Source organism: Equus caballus, chromosome 4, assembly GCF_041296265.1.
Source record: "Equus caballus isolate H_3958 breed thoroughbred chromosome 4, TB-T2T, whole genome shotgun sequence".
In the NCBI taxonomy this organism is placed as follows: Eukaryota; Metazoa; Chordata; class Mammalia; order Perissodactyla; family Equidae; genus Equus; species Equus caballus.
The window spans coordinates 99,287,085-99,307,668 of record NC_091687.1 but is presented as its reverse complement, the minus strand read 5'-3'; the positions used below and the strand labels follow the sequence as shown (position 1 = coordinate 99,307,668).

The following is a 20,584-nucleotide window of genomic DNA, read 5'->3' as shown; positions in this document are numbered from 1 at the left end:
ACTGCTGGAATTTTACAAGCCAGTTGATAGCTTGAAATTGGCTAAAATGATAGGAGTACTTACACCACAGAAATTAGCATGTGCTACAAATCAGCCCCCATACTTCCATAACCCCATACCAGCCAGCACACCATTGATAATAATTACCCCAAGAAAAGTTGAAAACTTTCTTTCATTTAAAGCCACCGATATTTAGGAAAAATTCCATCAAATATCATATAGAAATAAGAAACCATTTATCACTAGTTTGGAATAACAAAAGAATGTAATTTTAGAGTTAGGAGCTATTTAAGGGAAATCTAACATTTTATAATTAAAAAATAGATTAAACAATGGAAGTGTCTTCCTTAGGTGGAATAACTAGTCAGCAGTAGGAATAGAACTAAAATCCAGGACTTCTAGATCAACAGTTTTATTAACAAACAAAATTCTGAGTGACATCAGCGTCATGGCAGAGTGAGTTGTTCCCTCAGTCTCTTCTCTTTAAGTTGCAACTAAATGGACATTCATTAACCAGCATATGACTCTCTGCATAGCACAATAGGACTTCTAAGAGATCCACACAGCTATATTTCTGAAGGTGGGTGGACTGGATCCCCAGGAGGCATTACTTAATGGAAATAAGTAAGCACACCCCTCCGTCTCCCTGGCAGCAGCAAGTCAGTTCAGGGATCCTTGCACAGCAGCCATGTGTGACTGTAGGAGGAGGCAGGGATAGCCCAGCCTGTGTGAACACTTTCAGAGTTACAGCCCAGCCTGGAGGAGTGCCCAACATGCTGCAGCAGCCCTGCCTATGGGAAGGCTCTATACTAAGTGGCAGCCACTCAGGCACTGCATACGTGCCCCTCCCCCCCAGCACAGCACAGACGAAAAGGCACCCTACCCACTCAAAAGACACCCCCACCAGTGGAGCACAGATGCCCAGGGGATCCACAGAGTGGAGGCTCAGCCCTCTCATGGGTGCCCACCACACTTAGTGCAGAGCAGGTGAGAAGACACCTCACTTGCTCAGCAGGTGCACCCACCCACAGAGCACAGCAGCACACAGGACCACCAAGTGGCAGCTCATTCCCCATGTAAGTGCCCCTCCCATGTAGCACACAGCAGAGAGGCCCTGACTATGGCGACTGACCTGCCCACCCAGCGCAGAGATCCTGCCCATGTGAGCACAACCTGCTGAGCTGCTGTGGCCCGCCCAGGCAAATGCAGCATACCTCTACCCAAAAAACTTTCCACAGATGGGATGGGATCAGAAAACAGCTCCTCCTCACCCCGCAGTGGTGGCAGGTGGAATCAGCGACCTGGTACTACCCCAAATGTGCCAGCAAAGGATCACTTCATCAAACACCATGAAAAACTACATTAACACTTCAGAGCAGAAGGAAAATGACAAGTCTCCAGAAAGCAACCAAAAGAATTTGAAATAGTTATCATAAAAAGCTCAGTGAGTTACAAGCAAACTCAGAAAGACAGTTCAATGAGCTCAGGAGCAAAATTAATGAGCAGGGGAATACTTCACCAAAGAGATTGAAACTCTTAAAAAGAAAGCCCAAAGAAATTCTGGGTATGAAGAATACAATTAATGAGATTAAAAAAATCTATAATCCATACAAAATAGAGCTGACATTCTGGAGGACAGAATTAGCGATTTAAAGGATAGAAATAGGGGCCAGCCTGGTGGCACAGTGGTTAAGTGCACACATTCCACTTCTCAGTGGCCCGAGATTCACTGGTTCGGATCCTGGGTGCAGACATGGCACTGCTTGGCACTCCATGCTGTGGCAGGTGTCCCACATATAAAGTAGAGGAAGATGGGCACAGATGTTAGCTCAGGGCCAGGCTTCCTCAGCAAAAAGAGGAGGACTGGCAGTAGTTAGCTTGGGGCTAATCTTCCTCAAAATAAAATAAAATAAAGGACAGAAATATAGAAATGCTTCAGGTGGAGGAGGAGAAATAACTAAAATTTTTTAAAAATGAAGAAATTCTTCAAAAAATATCTGATGCAATTAGGAAAAGTGACACAAGGATTATAGGTATTCCAGAAGGCAAAGGGAAGGAGAAACGAGCAGAAAGGTTGTTCTAAGGAATAATAGCTGAGAAGTTCTCAAACCTGGAGAAAGAACTGGATTGATAAGTACTTGAAGCCAATAGACCTCCTAATTACATCAATGCAAAAAGACCTTCTCGAAGGCATACACTACTAAAACTGACAAAAATCAATGACAAAGAAAAAATATTAAGGGCAGAAAGGGAGAAGAAAATAACATACAAAGGAATCCCTTTTAGGCTTTCAGTGGCTTTATCAGGAGAAACTTTACAGACTAGAAGAGAATGGAATGATACATTCAAAATACTGAAAGACAAATCTTTCAGCCAAGAATACTCTATCCAGCAAAACTATCCTTTAGATACAATGGAGAAATAAAAGCTTTCCCAGATAAACAAAAGCTGAGGGAGTTCATTGCCAACAGATATCCCTTACAAGAAATGATGAAGGAAGCCCTCTTACCTGTAACAAAAAGGAAAAGGTTTACAAAACCTTGAGCAAGGAGATAAATAGACAGATAGAATCAGAAAATTGTAGCTCTGTATCAGAATAAATGAGTAAATAATTATAACACAAAAGTCAAAGGAAGGAAAACATCAAAAACAACTATAAACACGTCAGTTTAGTCATAAACTCACAACACAGAAAACAACAATTTGTGACAATAATCAATCAGAAAGAGAAGAGGAAAAGGATGGAAGCTGCTTAGGCCAATGGAGATAAGAGGCTATCAAAAAATGAACTATCTCATCTATGAGATCTTTTATACAAACCTCATGGTAACCACTAAACAAAAAAATCAGAGCAGAGCCACAAATCACAAACAAAGAGAAAACTATCACAGTAAACCACCAAACTGAAGTGGCATTCAGAAATACACGGGAAGGAAAACAATGGAAATATAGAACAACCGGAAAACAAGAGAAAAAATGCCAGTACTAACCCCCCATATATCAATAATCACTCTAAGTGTAAATGGATTGAATTCTTCAATAAAAAGACACAGAAGTCTAGATGGATTAAAAAAAAGACCCAAAAATATGCTGCTTCCAGGAAACACATCTCAGTTCTAAAGACAAACGTAAGTTCAGAATGAAGGAATGGAAGATGATACTACAAGCAAATGGTAAGCAAAAGAAAGCAGGTGTTGCCATACTCGTATCAGACAAAGCATACTTCAGGATAAAAAAGACAATGAGAGGCAAAGAGGGGCAATAAATGATGATAAAAAGGACATTCTACCAAGAGGACATAACACTTATCAATACATATGAAGCTAACACAGGAGCACTGAAGTACATAAAGCAACCATTAACAAACCTAAAAGGAGATATTAATAACAACACAATGATCATAGGGGATCTCAATACCCCACTTACATCAACGGATAGATGATCCAGACAAAAAGTCAAGAAGGAAAGAGTGGCCTAAAACGAAATACTAGACCAAATGTACTTACTAGATATATATAGAACATTCTATTTAAAAACAGCAGGATACACATTTTTCTCAAGCACACATGGCACATTCTCAAAGATACACCATATGTTGGGAAACAAGGCAAGCCTCAATAAATTTAAGAAGATTGAAATTATATCAAGCATCTTTTCTGACCAACCACAATGCTATGGAACTAGAAATCAACTACAAGAAAAAGGCTAGGAAAGTCATGTGGAGACTAAAAAATATGCTACTGAACAACCATTGGATAACTGAAAAAATAAAAAGAAATCAAAAAATATCTGGAGAGAAATGAAAATGGAAACACAACATACCAGCTCGTACAGGATATAGCAAAAGAATTCCTAAGAGGAAAATTTATAGCAATACAGGTCTACCTCAACAAACAAGAAAAGTCTCAAATAAGTAAGCTTAAACTACACCCAATAGATTAGAAAAAGAAGAAGAAACAAAGCCTAAAGTCAGCAGAAGGAGGAAAATAAAAATTAGAGCAGAAATAAATGAAATATAGGCTAAAAAAACAGAAAAGATCGATGAAGTGAAGAGGTGGTTCTTCGAGAAGATAAACAAAATTGACAAACCCTTTCTAAGAAGAAAAGAGAGAAGTCTCAAACACATAAAATTAAAAATTAAAGAGGAGAAATTACAATGGATACCCTAGAATCACAAAGGATTATAGGAGAATACCATGAAAAACTATATGCTAACAAAGTGGGCAACCTAGAAAAACATAGATAAATTCTTAGACTCATACAACCTCCCAAAACCAAATTGAGAAGAAGTAGAGAATCTGAATAGACCAATCACAAGTAAAGAGATTGAAACAATAATCAAAAACCTCACCAAAAACAAAAATCCAGGACCAGATGGCTTCTCTGGAGAATTCTATGAAACATTCAAAGAAAATTTAATACCTATACTTCTCAAACTCTTCCAAAAAATCGAAGAAGACAGACACTTCCTAACTTATTCTATGAGGTCAAGATTACCCTGATACGAAAACCTGATGACAACACAAGGAAGGAAAATTACAGGCCAACATCACTGATACACATAGATGCAAAAACGCTCAACAAAATATCGGCAAATCAAATACAGCAATGCATTAAAAAGATCATACACCATGATCAAGTGGGATTTAAACCAGGAACCCAGGGATGGGTAAACATCTGCGAATCAATCAATGTGATACACTACATTAACAAAATGAGGAATAAAAATCACATGATCATCTCAATAGATGCAGAGAAAGCATTTGACAACATCCATTTATGATAAAAACTCTCAATAAAATGGGTATAGAAGGAAAGTATCCAAACATAATAAAAACTATATATGACAAACCCACAGCCAACATCATACTCAATGGGGAAAAACTGCAAGCTATCCCTCCGAGAACAGGAAGAAGATAAGGCTGCCCACTCTCACCACTCCTATTCAACATTGTACTAGAGGTTTTGACCAGACCAACTAAGCAACAAACAGAAATAAATGGTATCCAAATCAGAAAGGAAGAAGTAAAATTCTCACTGTTTCTGGATGCCACGATTCCATATAAAGAAAATCCTAAAGAATCCACCAGAAAGCTATTAGAAATAATCAACAACTACAGAAAAAAGTGGCAGGGTATAAAATCAACTTACAAAAATCAGTTGCATTTCTATACACTAGTAATGAACCAGCAGAAAGAGAAGTCAAGAATACAATCCCACTTGCAATTGCAACAAAAAGAATAAAATATCTAGGAATAAATTTAGCCAAAGAGGTGAAACACCTATACACTGAAAACTATAAGACATTATTGAAAGAAATTGAAGAAGACATAAAGAAATGGAAAGATATTCCATGCACATGGATTGGAAGAATAAATATAGTTAAAATGTCCATACTACCCAAAGCAGTTTACAGATTCAATGCAATCCCAATCAGAATCCCAGTGACATTCTTCACAAAAATAGAACAAAGAATCCTAAAATTCAGAGGGGCAATTAAAGACCCTGAGTTGCTAAAGCAATCCTGAGAAAAAGAACAAAGCTGGAGGCATCACAATCCCTGACTTCAAAATGTGCTACAAAGCCATAGGGATCAAAACAGCATGGTACTGGTACAAAAACAGTCACACAGATCAATGGAACAGAACAGAAAACCCATAAATAAAGTTGAACATCTATGGACAGCTGATCTTTGACAAAGGTGCCAAGAACATACACTGTAGAAAAGATAGTCTCTTCAATAAATGGTGTTGGGAAAACTGGACAGCCACATGCGAAAGAATGAAGGTAGACCATTATCTCATGCCATACACAACAATAAATTCAAAATGGATCAAAGACTTGAAGATAAGTCCTGAAACCATAAAACTCCTGGAAGATAATATAGGTAATACACTCTTTCACATCAAACTTAAAAAGATATTTTCAAATACCATATATTCTCAGACAAGAGAAACAAAAGAAAAAATAAACAAGTGGGAGCTCATCAGACTAAAGAGCTTCTGCAAGGCAAAAGAAACTAGGATCAAAACAAAGAGACAATCCACCAATTGGGAGGAAATATTTGCAAATCATATATCTGATAAGGGGTTCATCTCCATAATATGTAAGGAACTCACACAACTGAACAATAAAAAAACAAAAAGCCCAATCAAAAAATGGGCAGAGTCTATGAACAGATATTTTTCCAAAGAAGATATACAGATGGGCAATAGACACATGAAAAGATGCTCATCATCACAAATCATCAGGGAAATGCAAATCAAAACTACACTAACATACCACCTTACGCCTGTTAAAACGACTATAATCACTAAGACTAAAAATAACAAATGTTGGAGAGGCTGTAGAGAAAAGGAAAGCCTCATACACTGCTGGTGGGAATGTAAACTGGTGCAGCCACTATGGAAAACAGTATGGAGATTCCTCAAAAAACTAACATAGAACTACCATATGACCCAGCTATCCCACTACTGGGGATCTTCCTAAACAACTTGAAATCAACAATCCAAAGTAACATATGCACCCCTATGTTCATCACAACACTATTCACAATAGCCAAGACAAGGAAAGAATCCAAGTGCCCATTGATTGATGGCTGGATAAAGAAGATGAGGTATATACATACAATGGAATACTATGGATCCATAAAAAAAGACAAAATCATCACATTTGCAACTACATGGAAGGACCTGGAGGGAATTATTCTAGGTGAAATAAGCCAGACTGAGAAAGACAAACACCGATTTCACTCATATGTGGAATATGAGAAAACACATGGACAAAGACAAGAGTTCAGTGGTTACCAGGGGAAGGGAGGTGGGGGCTGGGCACGGGGGTGAAGGGGAGCACTTATGTGGTGATAATCCAGAAATCATGTACAACTGAAATCTCACATTGATATAAACTATTATGAACTCAATAAAAAAAAAATAATTTGAGGGTTTTAGCTGACCTTGAGATTTATATGTACCAAACATCTGATACATGTGTTTAAAAAATTAACACAATGTGCAGCAATAACAATAAGAAAATAGAGTCTAGCTACAAAGAGGTAATAGGCAAAGAGCTAAATAATTGTTATTGTTGCATGCAACGGAGGTTTTGGCTTGTCTGTTTTGCAGTAGAAAGTCAATGTTGTCCTAAAGAAGTGTAATGCAAACCATATATGTAATTTTAAATTTTTCAAAGCCACATTTTTAAAAAGTACAAAGAAACAGGAGAAATTGATTTGAAAATATATTTTATTTAACCCAACAGATCCAAAATATTATTTTAAAATGTATTCAATATAAAAATATTATTGAAATATTTTATAATCTTTCAATTATTTCAAAGTAGGCTAGTCAAATTTCAAGTGTTCAATAGCCACATGTGGCTAGTGGCTACCATAGTGGATAGTGCAGCTCTAAGATATTCTCTCAACCCTGGGCACCATGTTTTAAAAGAAATGTAGACTAATCATAGTCCAAACAGAATAATCAGATCTGGAAACCAGTATAAGCACAAAGCAGAGGAATTGTAAAGGTAACCTGGAGATGTATAATTCCAAGAAGAGAAGACAGCAGGGAAATTTGACGGACATCTTCAAAGACTTGAAGCAGTGTTATGTAGAAAACACACAATAGATTTGTGCTATACTATTCCTTAGTTCAAATCAATAGGTAAAACTTATAGAGAAGGAAATTCCAGGTTTGACATAGAATGATCCCCCTACGCTAATTAGAATTATATAGATCATCCATGGAATCATTTAACATGCCTGGTAGATTGATTGTATAATTGTTTCAATCAATAGTTATTCACCCCTCCCTATCCATACCCTTTTCCATGTAATTTTGCAATACCCTCCCTCACTGAATGGGGTATTCTACCTCACCTTTGTCTCTGGCCTTCGCCATGTGACCTTGCCTTGATAATGGGATATTAGTCAACTTGATGCACAAATGAAGATTTTACAAGTGCTTGATCATTTCCACTTCTGTCTTTGCCCTCTTCCATAATCATGAAAAAGTCATGCCCAGACCCACCCATAAGGCCATCTTAGATCATCCAAGAGCCAGCTGACCCCCAAGATATGTGAGTGAGCACAGCAAGGATCATTCAAGTGCCTTAACAGTCCCATGACTGATTGCAGATGTATGTGAGCCAGCAAAGATCAGCCTCGTCCAGCCCAGATCTTCTGATCACTGCAGACTCATGAGCTAAATAAGTATTGTTACATGCTCCTGAAGTTCTGGGGTTGTTTGTTATGCACCATTGCTGTGCAATGGATAGCTGATCTAGCATTCATCCCTCAAAATTTTATCAGCCAGAACATGCTATTTCATCCCTGGAAAATCTGTTATACATATAAGGACTCAATTTTTTCCCCAGAATTATACAAATTACAAGTTTCTTTTTATAGGGTGATGGTATATCAGATAATTGTCAAAATAAGGACTGTTTCTTCCTTATTTTCATGTCAGCAGACCTGATTTATAAATGTAAAGCAAAGAAAGTTCTCCTATTAAGATGTATGATATTATATTTATACAGTTAACTGATAATGTTTAATCTGTAGCTAACTGGGAAAGGATCGATAAAATTCAATAAATTAGTCTTACCTGAGCTGCTGTAAACTTTGCCAAGAAATAGTTTCCATTTTCATAGGTATCTACAAGCAAGAAAAAAGAATAAGCAACTACTCATTGCTTCAACTGTAAGCAGCTAGCTTGCATAGTCAGAAAATATCTCTATGGGATCACAATTACTGATCAGGATAATCATGAAATCTGAGGCGCACTAAAGATAGTAGCTGAAGGAGGATTTCATCCCAGGTTACTGTGGGGTTTTGCATATGGAAGAAGGTGCTTTGAGATGAGGGACAGGAGGTTGCAAATAGAAGAGAATCTGGGTTGAACTAAAGGTACATACCTTAGGTGAAGAAGTGTGGAGGCTACTGACTGTTTTTTTCTGTGACAATATAGCAAGCATACAGCCATGAGAGCACATGGCTGTGATGATAAAGGCTCAAAGCAGGGGAAGTGGTTAGGAACTCAGGTTCTCAAGTCACATTGACATGGATATCAAACCCCACTCTTGTACTTAATAGTTGTGCAAACCCAGGCAAGTTACTGAAAATTTTATCATCTGTAAAATGGACATAATCATAGTGCCTGGCTCACGGCAATAAGGTACATAACATATTGCTTGTGCAGAATAAGTGCTCAAAATTTGTTGTTGACTATCATCATCAAAGTCATCATCATCTTCATCTTCGTTAGTCTCTCCCTGCTCTTGGCTCATCCTTTCACAGTGAGTGCTGTAGATCACAAGCCCTCCTGCCTCTACAGAACTTGCTTTATCAACTCTTCCCCATACCCTTTCTGCTCCTTCAGGCTCCAATTACATTCCAGAGCACTCCATTCTGTCAAATCCTTTACTGGATTCTCTGTATATCAAGCTCCCACATCTCCTTTTCAGTGCTGTATGTCTCAAAAAAGGTAGCCTCTGCTTGTTATGTCTGTGTACTCAATTCGTAATTCAATCCTACCTATCCTACACTTCAGCGCCTGTGTTTCCTTTTTTCGCTGAATCCGATCCTTTCAAATTCACCTCTTACATAATATATTGGATGTAAATATCTCTTCATGATGTTCAGCAGTTTTAAACTTTCGTGCCCAGACATCTGCTCCTTGAAATACTCCTTAGTTGATGTCTACTCAACTCATTCTCTTCATGTGGCTTCTATAACTCCCATTAAAAGTCAGTTTCATTTCACGTTCTATTCTTGGCCCTTGTCAACATTCCATCTCTTAACAATATTCCAACAAATTCTCTCCCTGAACCAACTAATGTTCTTCTTTGTTTTCCAAATTACCTCCACTTTTATGGAAACAATTATAAAGCCCATATTTTCAAATATAGCCTTGGCTAGAAAATGTAACCTAAGCAAACACTATAGCCTCTTTCAGAAGTTTTAAGAAAGAATTTGTAAAGAATGGAATTCTGCTAATATAGGTGATTTAATATTATCCTTGAACTAGCTATTAAATCTCCTTATATAAGTAAGGAAAAGTTTAACAAATAGTTGCCAACCCATTAACAGAAAATTTAAACTAAAGCTATACTTATACTGTATTTTAAATTTGAATTTCTAAGCCTGTTTGGTGAAAAAGGGCAAAGAGCTTCTCTATAGAAATTTAAAAGTGTAAAATATTTAAAACTTTAACAGCTATTGATTTTTAACATTAAGACTAAAATATACTTGTTGTAAGAAACTAAAATTTTATAGAAAATTGTTTTTGCTCCTCAAATTTTTGAAATATATTGTTCATAGGGGGCTGATTTTACACACTAAGTGTGGTATTATTTACCCACTCTGATGTCAATAATCTAGTCCTAATTAGCTCAAGCTGTATAAAAGGACTCCGGATTCTCTTAAAACATTGGTTCTCAACCAGCAGTGATTTTGCTGGTGAAGCATTTGGCAATATCTGGAGACACATTTTATTGTTACATCTTGGGATTGGGAAGAGTGATTTGGGGACTAGTGGTTAGAGCGTGGGGATGCTGCTAAGCATCTTATAATTAACAGCCCAGCCACCACAACCAGTAAAGAATTATCTAGCCCAAAATGCCAATAGTATCGAGATTGAGAAAATCTTTTCTAAAAAAAGCCCTTTCTTGAAAAAGTAACTGTAATCAAGAGAGTGTGGTACTGGCATAAAAAGAATACATATATATATTTAATGTGAATGTTTATTTCTGTGTCCACAATTCTACTATGTATATATTCACATTTAGCATCAATTGATTGTCAACAAAGGTTCCAAAACAATTAAACGGTGAAAGAATAGTCTTTGCACAAATTGTACTGCGACAACTGGATATCTACACGCAAAAGAATGTAGTTGGACTCCTACATCACACCATATACAAAAATTAACACAAAATAGACCAAAGACCCAAATGTAAGAGTTTAAACTATGAAACTCTCAGAAAAAAACAAGGGTAAATATTTGTGATCTTAGATTTGGCAATGGTTTTTTAGTATAATACAAAAAGCACAAGCAGCTAAAGAAAAAAGATAAATTTGGCTTCATCAAAATGAATAACTTTTGTGCTTCAAATGGACACTATTAATAAAGTGAAAAGACAAACCACTGAATAGGAGAAGATATTTGCAAATGATATATCTAATAAGGGACTTGTATATAGAATATATAAAGAGCACTTACAATTCAATAATAAAAAGACAATCTAATTTAAAAATTGACACAGGATATGAATAGACATTTCTCCAAAGAAGATATATAAAGGCCAGTAAGTACATGAAAAGGTGCCCAATGGCATTAGTTATCAAGGAAATGCAAATCAATTGCAACTACAATGAGATATTATTTCATACCCACTAGGATGACTATACTCAAAAAGACATAATAACAAGTATCGACAAGGATGTGGAGAAACTGGATCCCTCATACACTACATGGAACAAAAAATGCTGCAATCTCTTGGTAAAAGAATCTGGAAGTCCTCCAAAATGTTAAATATAGAGTTATCATATAACCCAGGTGTGTACCCAAGAGAATTGGAAAAAATGTCTATATAAAAATTAGTAAACGTGTGTTCATAGCAGCATTATTCCTAAGAGTGAAAAAGTGGACACAACCCAAACATCCATCAACCAATGAATAGATGTATAAAAGTGGTGTATCCATACAATGGAATATTATTCAGCCATACAAGAGGAATGAAGTACAGATGCATGCTACAACACTGTTGAACCTTGAAAACATTATGCTAAGTGAAAGAAGCCAGTCATAAAAGACCAAATTTATTCCATTTATATGACTCCACATGATTCTATTTTATATGAAATGTCCAGCATACGTAGATATTTAGTGACAGAAAGTAGATTAGTAGATGCCTAGGGCTGCATTTCCTAGGGCCAGAGAGAATGGCGGGTGGGGGCGATTGAGGGGTGATATTGATATCTAAAAGGTCCAGGGCTTATTTTGGGGGTGAGGAAACTGTTCTAAAATTTATTGTGTAAAGGTTGAACAACTCAGCAAATATACTAAAACCATTGAATTGTACTCTTTAAATGGATGAATTTCATGGTGTGTGAATGATATCTCAATAAAGCTGTTACAAAAAAGAAGTTAGAGTCAAACCCAAGAACTAAAAAAACGCATTCTTTTTTTAAAAAATGTATTTTTCAAAAAAAACTCTAATTGATTCATCTTTAAATCCAGTGTACGATTTCTAATTATTAAAATACTCTCAGGTTTATCGCTTTATTCCTCATCAGTCTTTCAATCATCACACTCATATTTCCAAACTCTGTATTGTCTGTTTCCATCAGGAGATTTCACAGGCATCCCAAACTCAAAGTGTGCAAAACTAATCTCATTATCTCCCATCACTCTATAAACCGGCTTTTTCACCCATGTTCCATACCATGATAATGGAATTACTTCCTGCCTAATCAGACTTGGCATGATCTGACAACACAAATCGTCTGCAGTTATCTTGGCAAAAGTGTCGATGTAGTGATATAGTGTTGACTGTCTCATCATGGCCACCAACACGTTTGGCTGTGATTTCTTGCTCACCAAACAAATCTTTAATTAATTAAAATATCATCTTTCACATAGACTTAATTTAAGGAAAATACATATGTCCTATTAGATGGGACCATTCTAGCCCATTAATAAATACAGTTCTTAAATTTACAAATTGGCGTTGTGGCATATTATTCTCTTATAATGTGCAAGTTCTGCCACTCTCTTAAAACCTAGTTTGAGTGGCTGGTTAATCTCCTTTCTCTGACTTTCGGACTTTTTGTTGTCATATTAACCACACTGATTTAAATGTAAAATATCTAATCCTAAAAGCTTATAATGGAGTTTTATTTATCTTGCTTATTAATGGTACATTTTGTTCAACATCCATGAGCCAAGAATTCTCTCTCTATATTAAATCATTTTATCTTCATAAAAATAATCTACATGATAAATAGTGTCTTGTAGATTTTAAAGATGAGAAAATGCAGGCAAAGAGATGCAAAGTAAATTTCCAAAAGACCTACAACTAGTAAAGGACTGAAATGGTATTTGAATCCACATCTATTGAATTCTAACATGCCACATGCCTCTCCCTAGAGTTTACTTATTAGATTGTGGGGTGGGGGGGGGGGGGAGGGGGTTAAGTCCAAAGACAGATTTGAACTTCGAAAAAAGAAGTAATCTAATTCCTTCGTATCCCTCCCTTTAGCCAGGTTCCATCTACAAATAAGCAACCAAATCAATTGAAAAGTATCTCTTTTATATACTATTCTAAATGAATATAGTGTTATACTGTTATCCATACACTGAGAAGAGAAATTTAAAGTGCCATATGCAATATCATTAAAAACTTAGAAATACTTAGGATACATTTAACAAAATACATGCAAGACACATTCACTGAAAATTACAAAACATTGCTAAGAGTAATTAAAGAAGATCCAAGTAATTGAAGGTGATGATAAATATAGATATATAGATATCCCAAAATTGATCTGTATAGTCAATACAATTCCAGTCAAAATTCTAGCAAGTTTTTTTTTTGTTAAATAATGACAATCTGATTTAAAAAACCTATATGAAATTCAAAGGAGCTAGAATAGCCAATGTAATTTTGAAGCTATGTCAGTCAAGACAATATGGTATTGGCATAAGGATAAACAGATCAACGGAGCAAAACAATCCAAAAACAGACTCTCAGTCACATGTGAGCTGTTGATAGCTAACAAAAGTACTAAGACAATACAACAAGGAAAAGGATTCTGCTTTTAAGAAAGTAGTGCTGGATCAATTGGATAAACATTTGGGGAAAAAATGAACCTCGACCATTGCAAAATTTAATACAAAATAGATGATAGTTCTAAACGTAAAAGATAAAAATGTAAAGCTTCTAAAAATATAGGAGAAAATCTCTGTAACTTTGGCTGTGATGAAGGCATGTGATGCTATGCTTTATAATAAAATATATATATTTGGTCTTCATCCTGGTTTCTGGCACAGAGCTCCTCAAACCCTCGGAATTTCCTAAATGATGGAAGCTATCAAAGTGTCTTTTGTTACGTTAATGACATGGCATTTTCTTCAACACTTAAACATACACTTATCATATGACCCACCATAGCAATTCCATTTCCAAGTTTTTACACAAGACAAATGAAAACATATGATCACGAAATGACTTATACTCAATCGTGGCAGATTTATGCATAATGTTAAAAATTTGAAACAATTTAGTTATTCATCAATAAGTAAATGGATGAACAAATTATGGTATACCCACCTAATAGAATGTAATCCAAGAGTCAAAAGTAATTACTTTCACATGTAACAATATGGGTGACTTAAAAAAACTTTTGCTAAGTGAAAGAAGCCAAACACAAAAAGAGTACACACAGTATGATTCTATTTACATAAAACCTAGAAAAGACAAATCTAATCTATAGCGATAGAAAGCAGATCACTGTTTGCCAGGGCCTGGAAATGGGGGTTGGGAGTGGGAGGGCAGTTCACTGAAAGAAGTAAAAGGGGAACTTCTGGGGTTATGAGAATATTCCAGTTCTTGATTGTGGTAGTGGCTATACAACTGTATACATTTGTCAAAACTTATAGAACAGTATACTCAAAATGGATAAACTTTATTATACATTACATTTTATTTGTGTAAATATAACTCAATTGAGTTGATTAAAAGGCAACAATTTTACTTCTAAGAATCTATGGAAACCTATGGAACCTATGGAAATAATACGAAATATGAACAAAGGGTAATACTCAAAGATGTTATTTATAACAATGAAAATGAAAACATCCTATATCCTGTATAGAGAGTAATCATAAAAAGTTTTAAAAAGCATGGCATACACTCTCAATGGAATATGGTAATCATAATGGTTTATAAGGAGTGTATAATAACATCAAGACATATTTCTGTCATTATGTTAAGTACCAAAAAAAGGATTTGCAAATTAAATATGATCTCAGCAATATAAAAAGTGAAGCATTTTCTTAAGTAATGTGAAAGCAAAAAGCAATATAGCAAACATATTAAAAGCAGTTATGTTTTTTTCTAATTTTCTATCTTTAAAATGTTTTCTTTAATGAAAATATATTTACCCTTACAATAAAGAATTCTAAAAGGAAGGACTCTTTAGAAATATTACTAGTGGAAAATAAGCTATAATTTCAATAATTGTGACATGTTACAAGATTAGAATGCTCTGGTCCACAGTAATAAGTATCAGAAAATGGGTGTTGGTTGGTAATAGTATGTCAGTATTTTTACAGAAATATCTGAAGAAGAGGGTGTTCTGATTATAGTGAAAAACACCAATTATCTAAGATAGAACTATTTTATCCCTAGATGGGGAAAGAGAGCATAGAAAGTAATATTTCGCTGATGTAAGTATTCTTTTGACAATATTTAATTCCCTATTTCTGAGATATGAAGAAATTTTCTAAGCTCTAATTTGTCTCCTGAGTGGGCCTACCTAGGAGAGAAAGGGTTCCTGGTTAGAGATGGTTGCCCACATTAGAGAGCCAGGTCTATGAACCACTGAGAGTGAATGGTTGGCCTGATATTTGCATCCACGCTCTTCTTAGAGCAAGACAGTTACACAGAAATAAATCTCCCCTGTCTGAATCCACAGCATCAAGTTGCTGAACCTACAAAGCTGGGGACCATATGCTGTTCTACAATAATTAAAGTGTAATATAAATGAACAGGCAAAAGTCGCAGAAATTCTCCCAACATTGCTTTATGAGTAGAGGCAGAAATAGAGATAAGTTTTCAGTTCATGCCAATTATATCCTGAACTTCTAAAGGATGTTTTTTCTGAGTGCTTTATAGGGATCCTGGAGAGTTCATACTCACCAATGCTTTGTCCATCATCCCAGAACATCTCACCTTCGGCTTTCCCATTGTCATCCAAAGCAACAATCAATCCCATAAATTTTTGTCGACTATAAAAACAAAAGAGTTATTTTTCTCTAGATTGTAGGTTGTAAGAAGGAAGGATAGCTTCTGTTGAAAATTTTACTCATCCAGAAAAAAAGAGCAATGCATTAAAAATTCACATAAAGTTCTAAAAATAGGAAAAATGAGACAAAATGCAAGATAATTAGAAGCTGATAGAATAAGGCATTTAAAATTTAATGAAACATTTGGTGCAATTTCAACTTTCAAAAATAAAATACACATACTGTACTTATACACATATTATAAGCAATGCAAGAAGCTACTTCTTTAGGAAGAAGATCTAATTTTAAAAAAACCCAAACAATTCTTTAGTAGCTTCTAGATTGCTACAGAATAAAATGCAACATACTTACCATGGCATACACAACTCTCTATGACCTGATCCTAATCTGCCTGAATTTTATAATTATTTATTTTATTCCTCTCCAATTCAACTATTCCCCAATTCCAATTCACTTTCAGCCTTTAGTTCCTTAATTCTCCCAGAATATCTCTTTCCCTTGTCTTCATACATTCAAATTCTGGTTTATTATTCAAGACTCAGCTCAAAGCCCTCTTTCATATGAAACCACGCTTTACACCACAAGGCTGAAAGTTAACTTGTCTCCCTTTGAGTTGTTGTTCTTTTTATGTGTTTTATGTGTGTCTCTCTTGATACAGCATGTTCTCCTTAATGTACTATGGACATATGTGTATATATACATATATATAATCTCTCCTTGGGTTGACCAAAGTAGACCTGGGAATGAGGACTAAATTCCTGGGTAGCCATCACCAATCCAGGAGTTCATTAATATTCCCCATTTTTTTAATACTATAGAAAGAGATACACACGCTGCCCTCAGGAAGATTTTTGCCCTGGACCTTTGACACAGAGCTGCAGATAGAAGATCACCCCAAGACTGACTTCATGAATTCATCCTCCCCCAGATCCCACTCAAAAGGCACTCTCAGAATCAAATCAGTGAAACTGTCTGTAATTTGGTTTATTTACGCACAGGGCCCCGGGTGAGATGAGATGGGCAGCTCCCTGTAGGGTTGCCTCTTTATGGCAAAGTGAGGCCATCAAACTCCACCTCTCCTCCCTACCTGGAGTAAGTGTTCATTGCAGACTCTTGCCAAGGCAGGATGTAGCCTCCTCTGATGTGAAGGTTGATGTGATCAAGGGGAGCCTGCAGGGTTTTCCACTCACCTGTGGCTGTATTGCCAGATTCCTGGAAGGGAGAATACAGGCAAGAAATGATGACAGAAAAAGAGATGAAATGAATGCGTGTCTTATTATAAGTCCTTCCTTTCCAAGGAAGCATGTTGGAAAGTCCGAAAAATACTGCATATCTAAGGAGGAAATGTCTGATTTTCAAATCTACTAAAAAACTCTGAAAATCTAGTCTTTTCTCTGTATTCTCCAGAGGGGAGAGTCAATGTGATATGGGGGTTAGATTCTACATATTTATGCTTTTATGGATACTTTTATTTAAGCAAACCTTGCATGGCTAAAAGGTTGAAAATTACTGCCATAGAAAATATGTGTCTGGAAGTCAGGAAGGTACGAGTCACCTCTCTAGCCTGCATGGACCAGTCTGGTTCTTCACAAATTAACAGTTCTTACCGTGCTATAGTCATACCAACGAGCACTGGGAAAATAAGCATGGATCTCAAAAGTGTTCTGAAACATAAAATCAACACATCATTATGAATATTCCAATAATTTAATTTTAATTTTTAAAACTCTTGCTGTAGAATTAAGATAAAAATGGGAATGTTATTAATGATTTTAAGAGTTTTGGAGGTTTTATTGAGAAAAATCCTGGGAAATTCTTCTTCAAACACACAGAAAAATAAACTATTTCGAAAGGTAAATTTTAGGGGCCAGCCCTGGTGCTCTAGTGGTTAAGATTTGGTGCTCTCACTGCAGCAGCCCAGGTTCATTTCCTGGTCAGGGAACCACACCACCCGTCAGTTGTCATACTGCGGCGGCTGTATGTGTTGCTGTGATGCTGAAAGCTTTGCCCCCAGTATTTCAAATACCAGCAGGGTCATTCATGGTGGACGGGTCTCAGTGAAGCTTCCAGACTAAGACAGACTAGGAAGAACGACCTGGCCACCAACTTCGAGAAAGATTGGCCATGAAAACCTTGTGAATAGCAGTAGACCATTGTCTGATAGAGCACCACAAGGTAAGAGGATGGCGCAAAAAGATGGGACAGGGTTCCGTTGTGCTGTACACAGGGGTGCTGGGAGTCAGAATCAACTTGACCACACTAACAACAAAAATTTTATAGTGATGCAATGTAACAAGACTCTAAAATGAGCAATCAACTGAAGCTGCAAAGTTCTCATTAATGGAGACCTTGAAAAAAGGAAAAGATCTCCCTTAGGTGTTCTGGAAATGAATTTGCCTGAAAATAGTGAGCTAGACAAGATGATCTTCAACGTGCCCTTCCTGTACTTTGGATTATGTGATTGGAGGGTTTCAGAGCTCTCATGGAAAACTCACACTTTCTAGCACGGGGCTGATTAAGATGGCGGGTCCCAACATGAACTGATCGTCTATTTCCCACGTTTTGTTGTCAACTGTAAACCTTTAAAAATAAGTGAGAAAAATCTACCCTGTTATAACTGTTGCAGAGGGTTAATCACAAGACGTGCAGAGACCTGCTGCTTGGGAAACAGGCCATACTCACTCATGGAGAAGGGGTCGGACAACAGTGCTGCCCTCAACGTGAGCTTTATGCATCAGAGTATAGAGGTAAGGTAGCAGGGTGTATCTGGTCTGGAGGACGTTTCTTGAGATCATCTCAAAGGTTGAATTCCAGGCCACAGGATCTTGTCTCTAAACAGATACAGGAGCACATGACAGATTACCTTCTCTTTATTCCATCCTGGTGGTATCAGAAAAGGACCAGCAGGCACATATCCCATATGTAGGAAACACACCCCTTCTCCTTTCATTTCTAGCCCACTCTTTCCCCAACCCCTGTCATCTTACTAAACTAGAGCTTCTTGCTTCTACCTCTTTATCATGATGGATTCCTAAGTCCCTGCACTGGTCCAGTCTTGGCCCTACACCTGTGTAGAGAGATGTTTCTATGCAGCACTGAAACATCTTGGATGGATTTGAGTACAATATAAATTCACTATTCTTAACAGCAAAGGGAGTTCCTTTTATCTTAGCTCCATAGGGAGCCATAAACTCTTCTCTCCTCATAGGCACTAATCCCCAAAAGATGAGAAAAAGTATATTCTTGAAAATTGTTGATAATTCTAGGGTTTTGAACTCTGTGTCTTTTTCAATAAATGGAGGTTCTGGTGATTTTTATGATTTTTATCAAGAAATAAATAAGATACTTCTGAGGGCTAAAAGGAAGTTGTGAGGTGAGGACACAAACATTGCTGCTTAAACAGCTGCCTTACCCTTGTCCCGAATGTGTTGTGGTTCCTGGAAAATGGATAAAATGCCCCCAGTTGCATCCAACGAACACACATCTCATATTCAGCATCTCCAAAGAACCCACAAATATCTGCTCCCGTCTGAGAAGATGCAAAATCAGAGCATGACGTAAGACTTCTGTGGGTTGCAGACACATTGAAATCTGACTGGGTTATTTGCAATGGCCCCACTATGACTTACATAAGATATTCCAAAGAGACTGAACTCCATCATGCCTGCAATGAGAAGACATAGCTGTTTGGACAAAGCAGCGCTTTGGGAGGGTAGATTTGACCTGTCTCTTCTGTACCCCCATTAAGCCCTGGGCCACTTGATGAAAATATCAAGAAATGGGGGTGGATTAAAACTCACACCTATGGAGAACTCAGCTCCTATTGATTTCACTGACCACATGGATGATGATTAGATATAACAAATGCAGCTGAAGAGCACACACTCCAGTCCCCTCCCCATCCGTAGAGGCCCCTGGGAATAAGCCCACACACCAATGATAGATTTCTTCAGCTGGTCCCATGCAGCCGTGTTGTCTCCCAGCCAGTGTCCTCCCCAGCGGCCAGAAGAGGGGAAAGTAGAGCGGGTGATGATGACCCCTCGCTGTCCTGTCACCTCCTGCACAGCTCTAGTTGGAGGGGAACAAGGAGGTGAACTGAAAGTGAATTTGAGGATGGACAGACATGGAACTTCATCACAGACAGTAGCTTCAGCCTTAAGCATGAGGCAGCAGTCATGCTGCATTTTGAGCCAAAGAGTTTCTTCCCTGAAAGCATCTGCTATTTAAAAGTGATGCTAAGGGTCCCAATGAACTTCAAAGCAGGACAACTGGAGATATAGCAACACCTAAAGTGTGGGTTGCCTTTCTTTTAAAAAAATCTAATTAACTAGCTATCTACACTGAGAAAGGAGAAGTGGATGGGTTGAGGCGTAGGACAGTTATTTATGGAACAATTACTCAATCCTAGGAACTACACTGATCACTTTCATCTGTACTGTCTCACAACCTCATGAGGAAGGTTTCCTTGACCTCCTTTTACTGTTAGGAGACTGAGGCTCAAAGAAGTTAGATAATTTGTTAAAGGTCATTTAAAGAGCAAGGAGGCAGATCTG

The 20,584-nt window shown here is 37.0% G+C and overlaps 1 protein-coding gene across 1 annotated transcript in view; it reads right to left on the bottom strand.

The window, feature by feature from the left end:
• Positions 1–20,584, bottom strand: part of MGAM (maltase-glucoamylase) — a 187,251-nt gene that overhangs the window by 7,625 nt on the left and 159,042 nt on the right. Inside the window, exons 61-69 of the mRNA XM_070266033.1 lie at positions 19,966–20,099; positions 19,661–19,695; positions 19,444–19,560; positions 18,714–18,862; positions 18,527–18,611; positions 17,639–17,695; positions 17,119–17,243; positions 15,925–16,013; positions 8,607–8,656 (exon numbers count right to left, since the gene is read on the bottom strand). Coding sequence (XP_070122134.1) covers positions 8,607–8,656; positions 15,925–16,013; positions 17,119–17,243; positions 17,639–17,695; positions 18,527–18,611; positions 18,714–18,862; positions 19,444–19,560; positions 19,661–19,695; positions 19,966–20,099 — 841 coding nt within the window. The remainder of the gene's footprint in view (positions 1–8,606; positions 8,657–15,924; positions 16,014–17,118; positions 17,244–17,638; positions 17,696–18,526; positions 18,612–18,713; positions 18,863–19,443; positions 19,561–19,660; positions 19,696–19,965; positions 20,100–20,584) is intronic.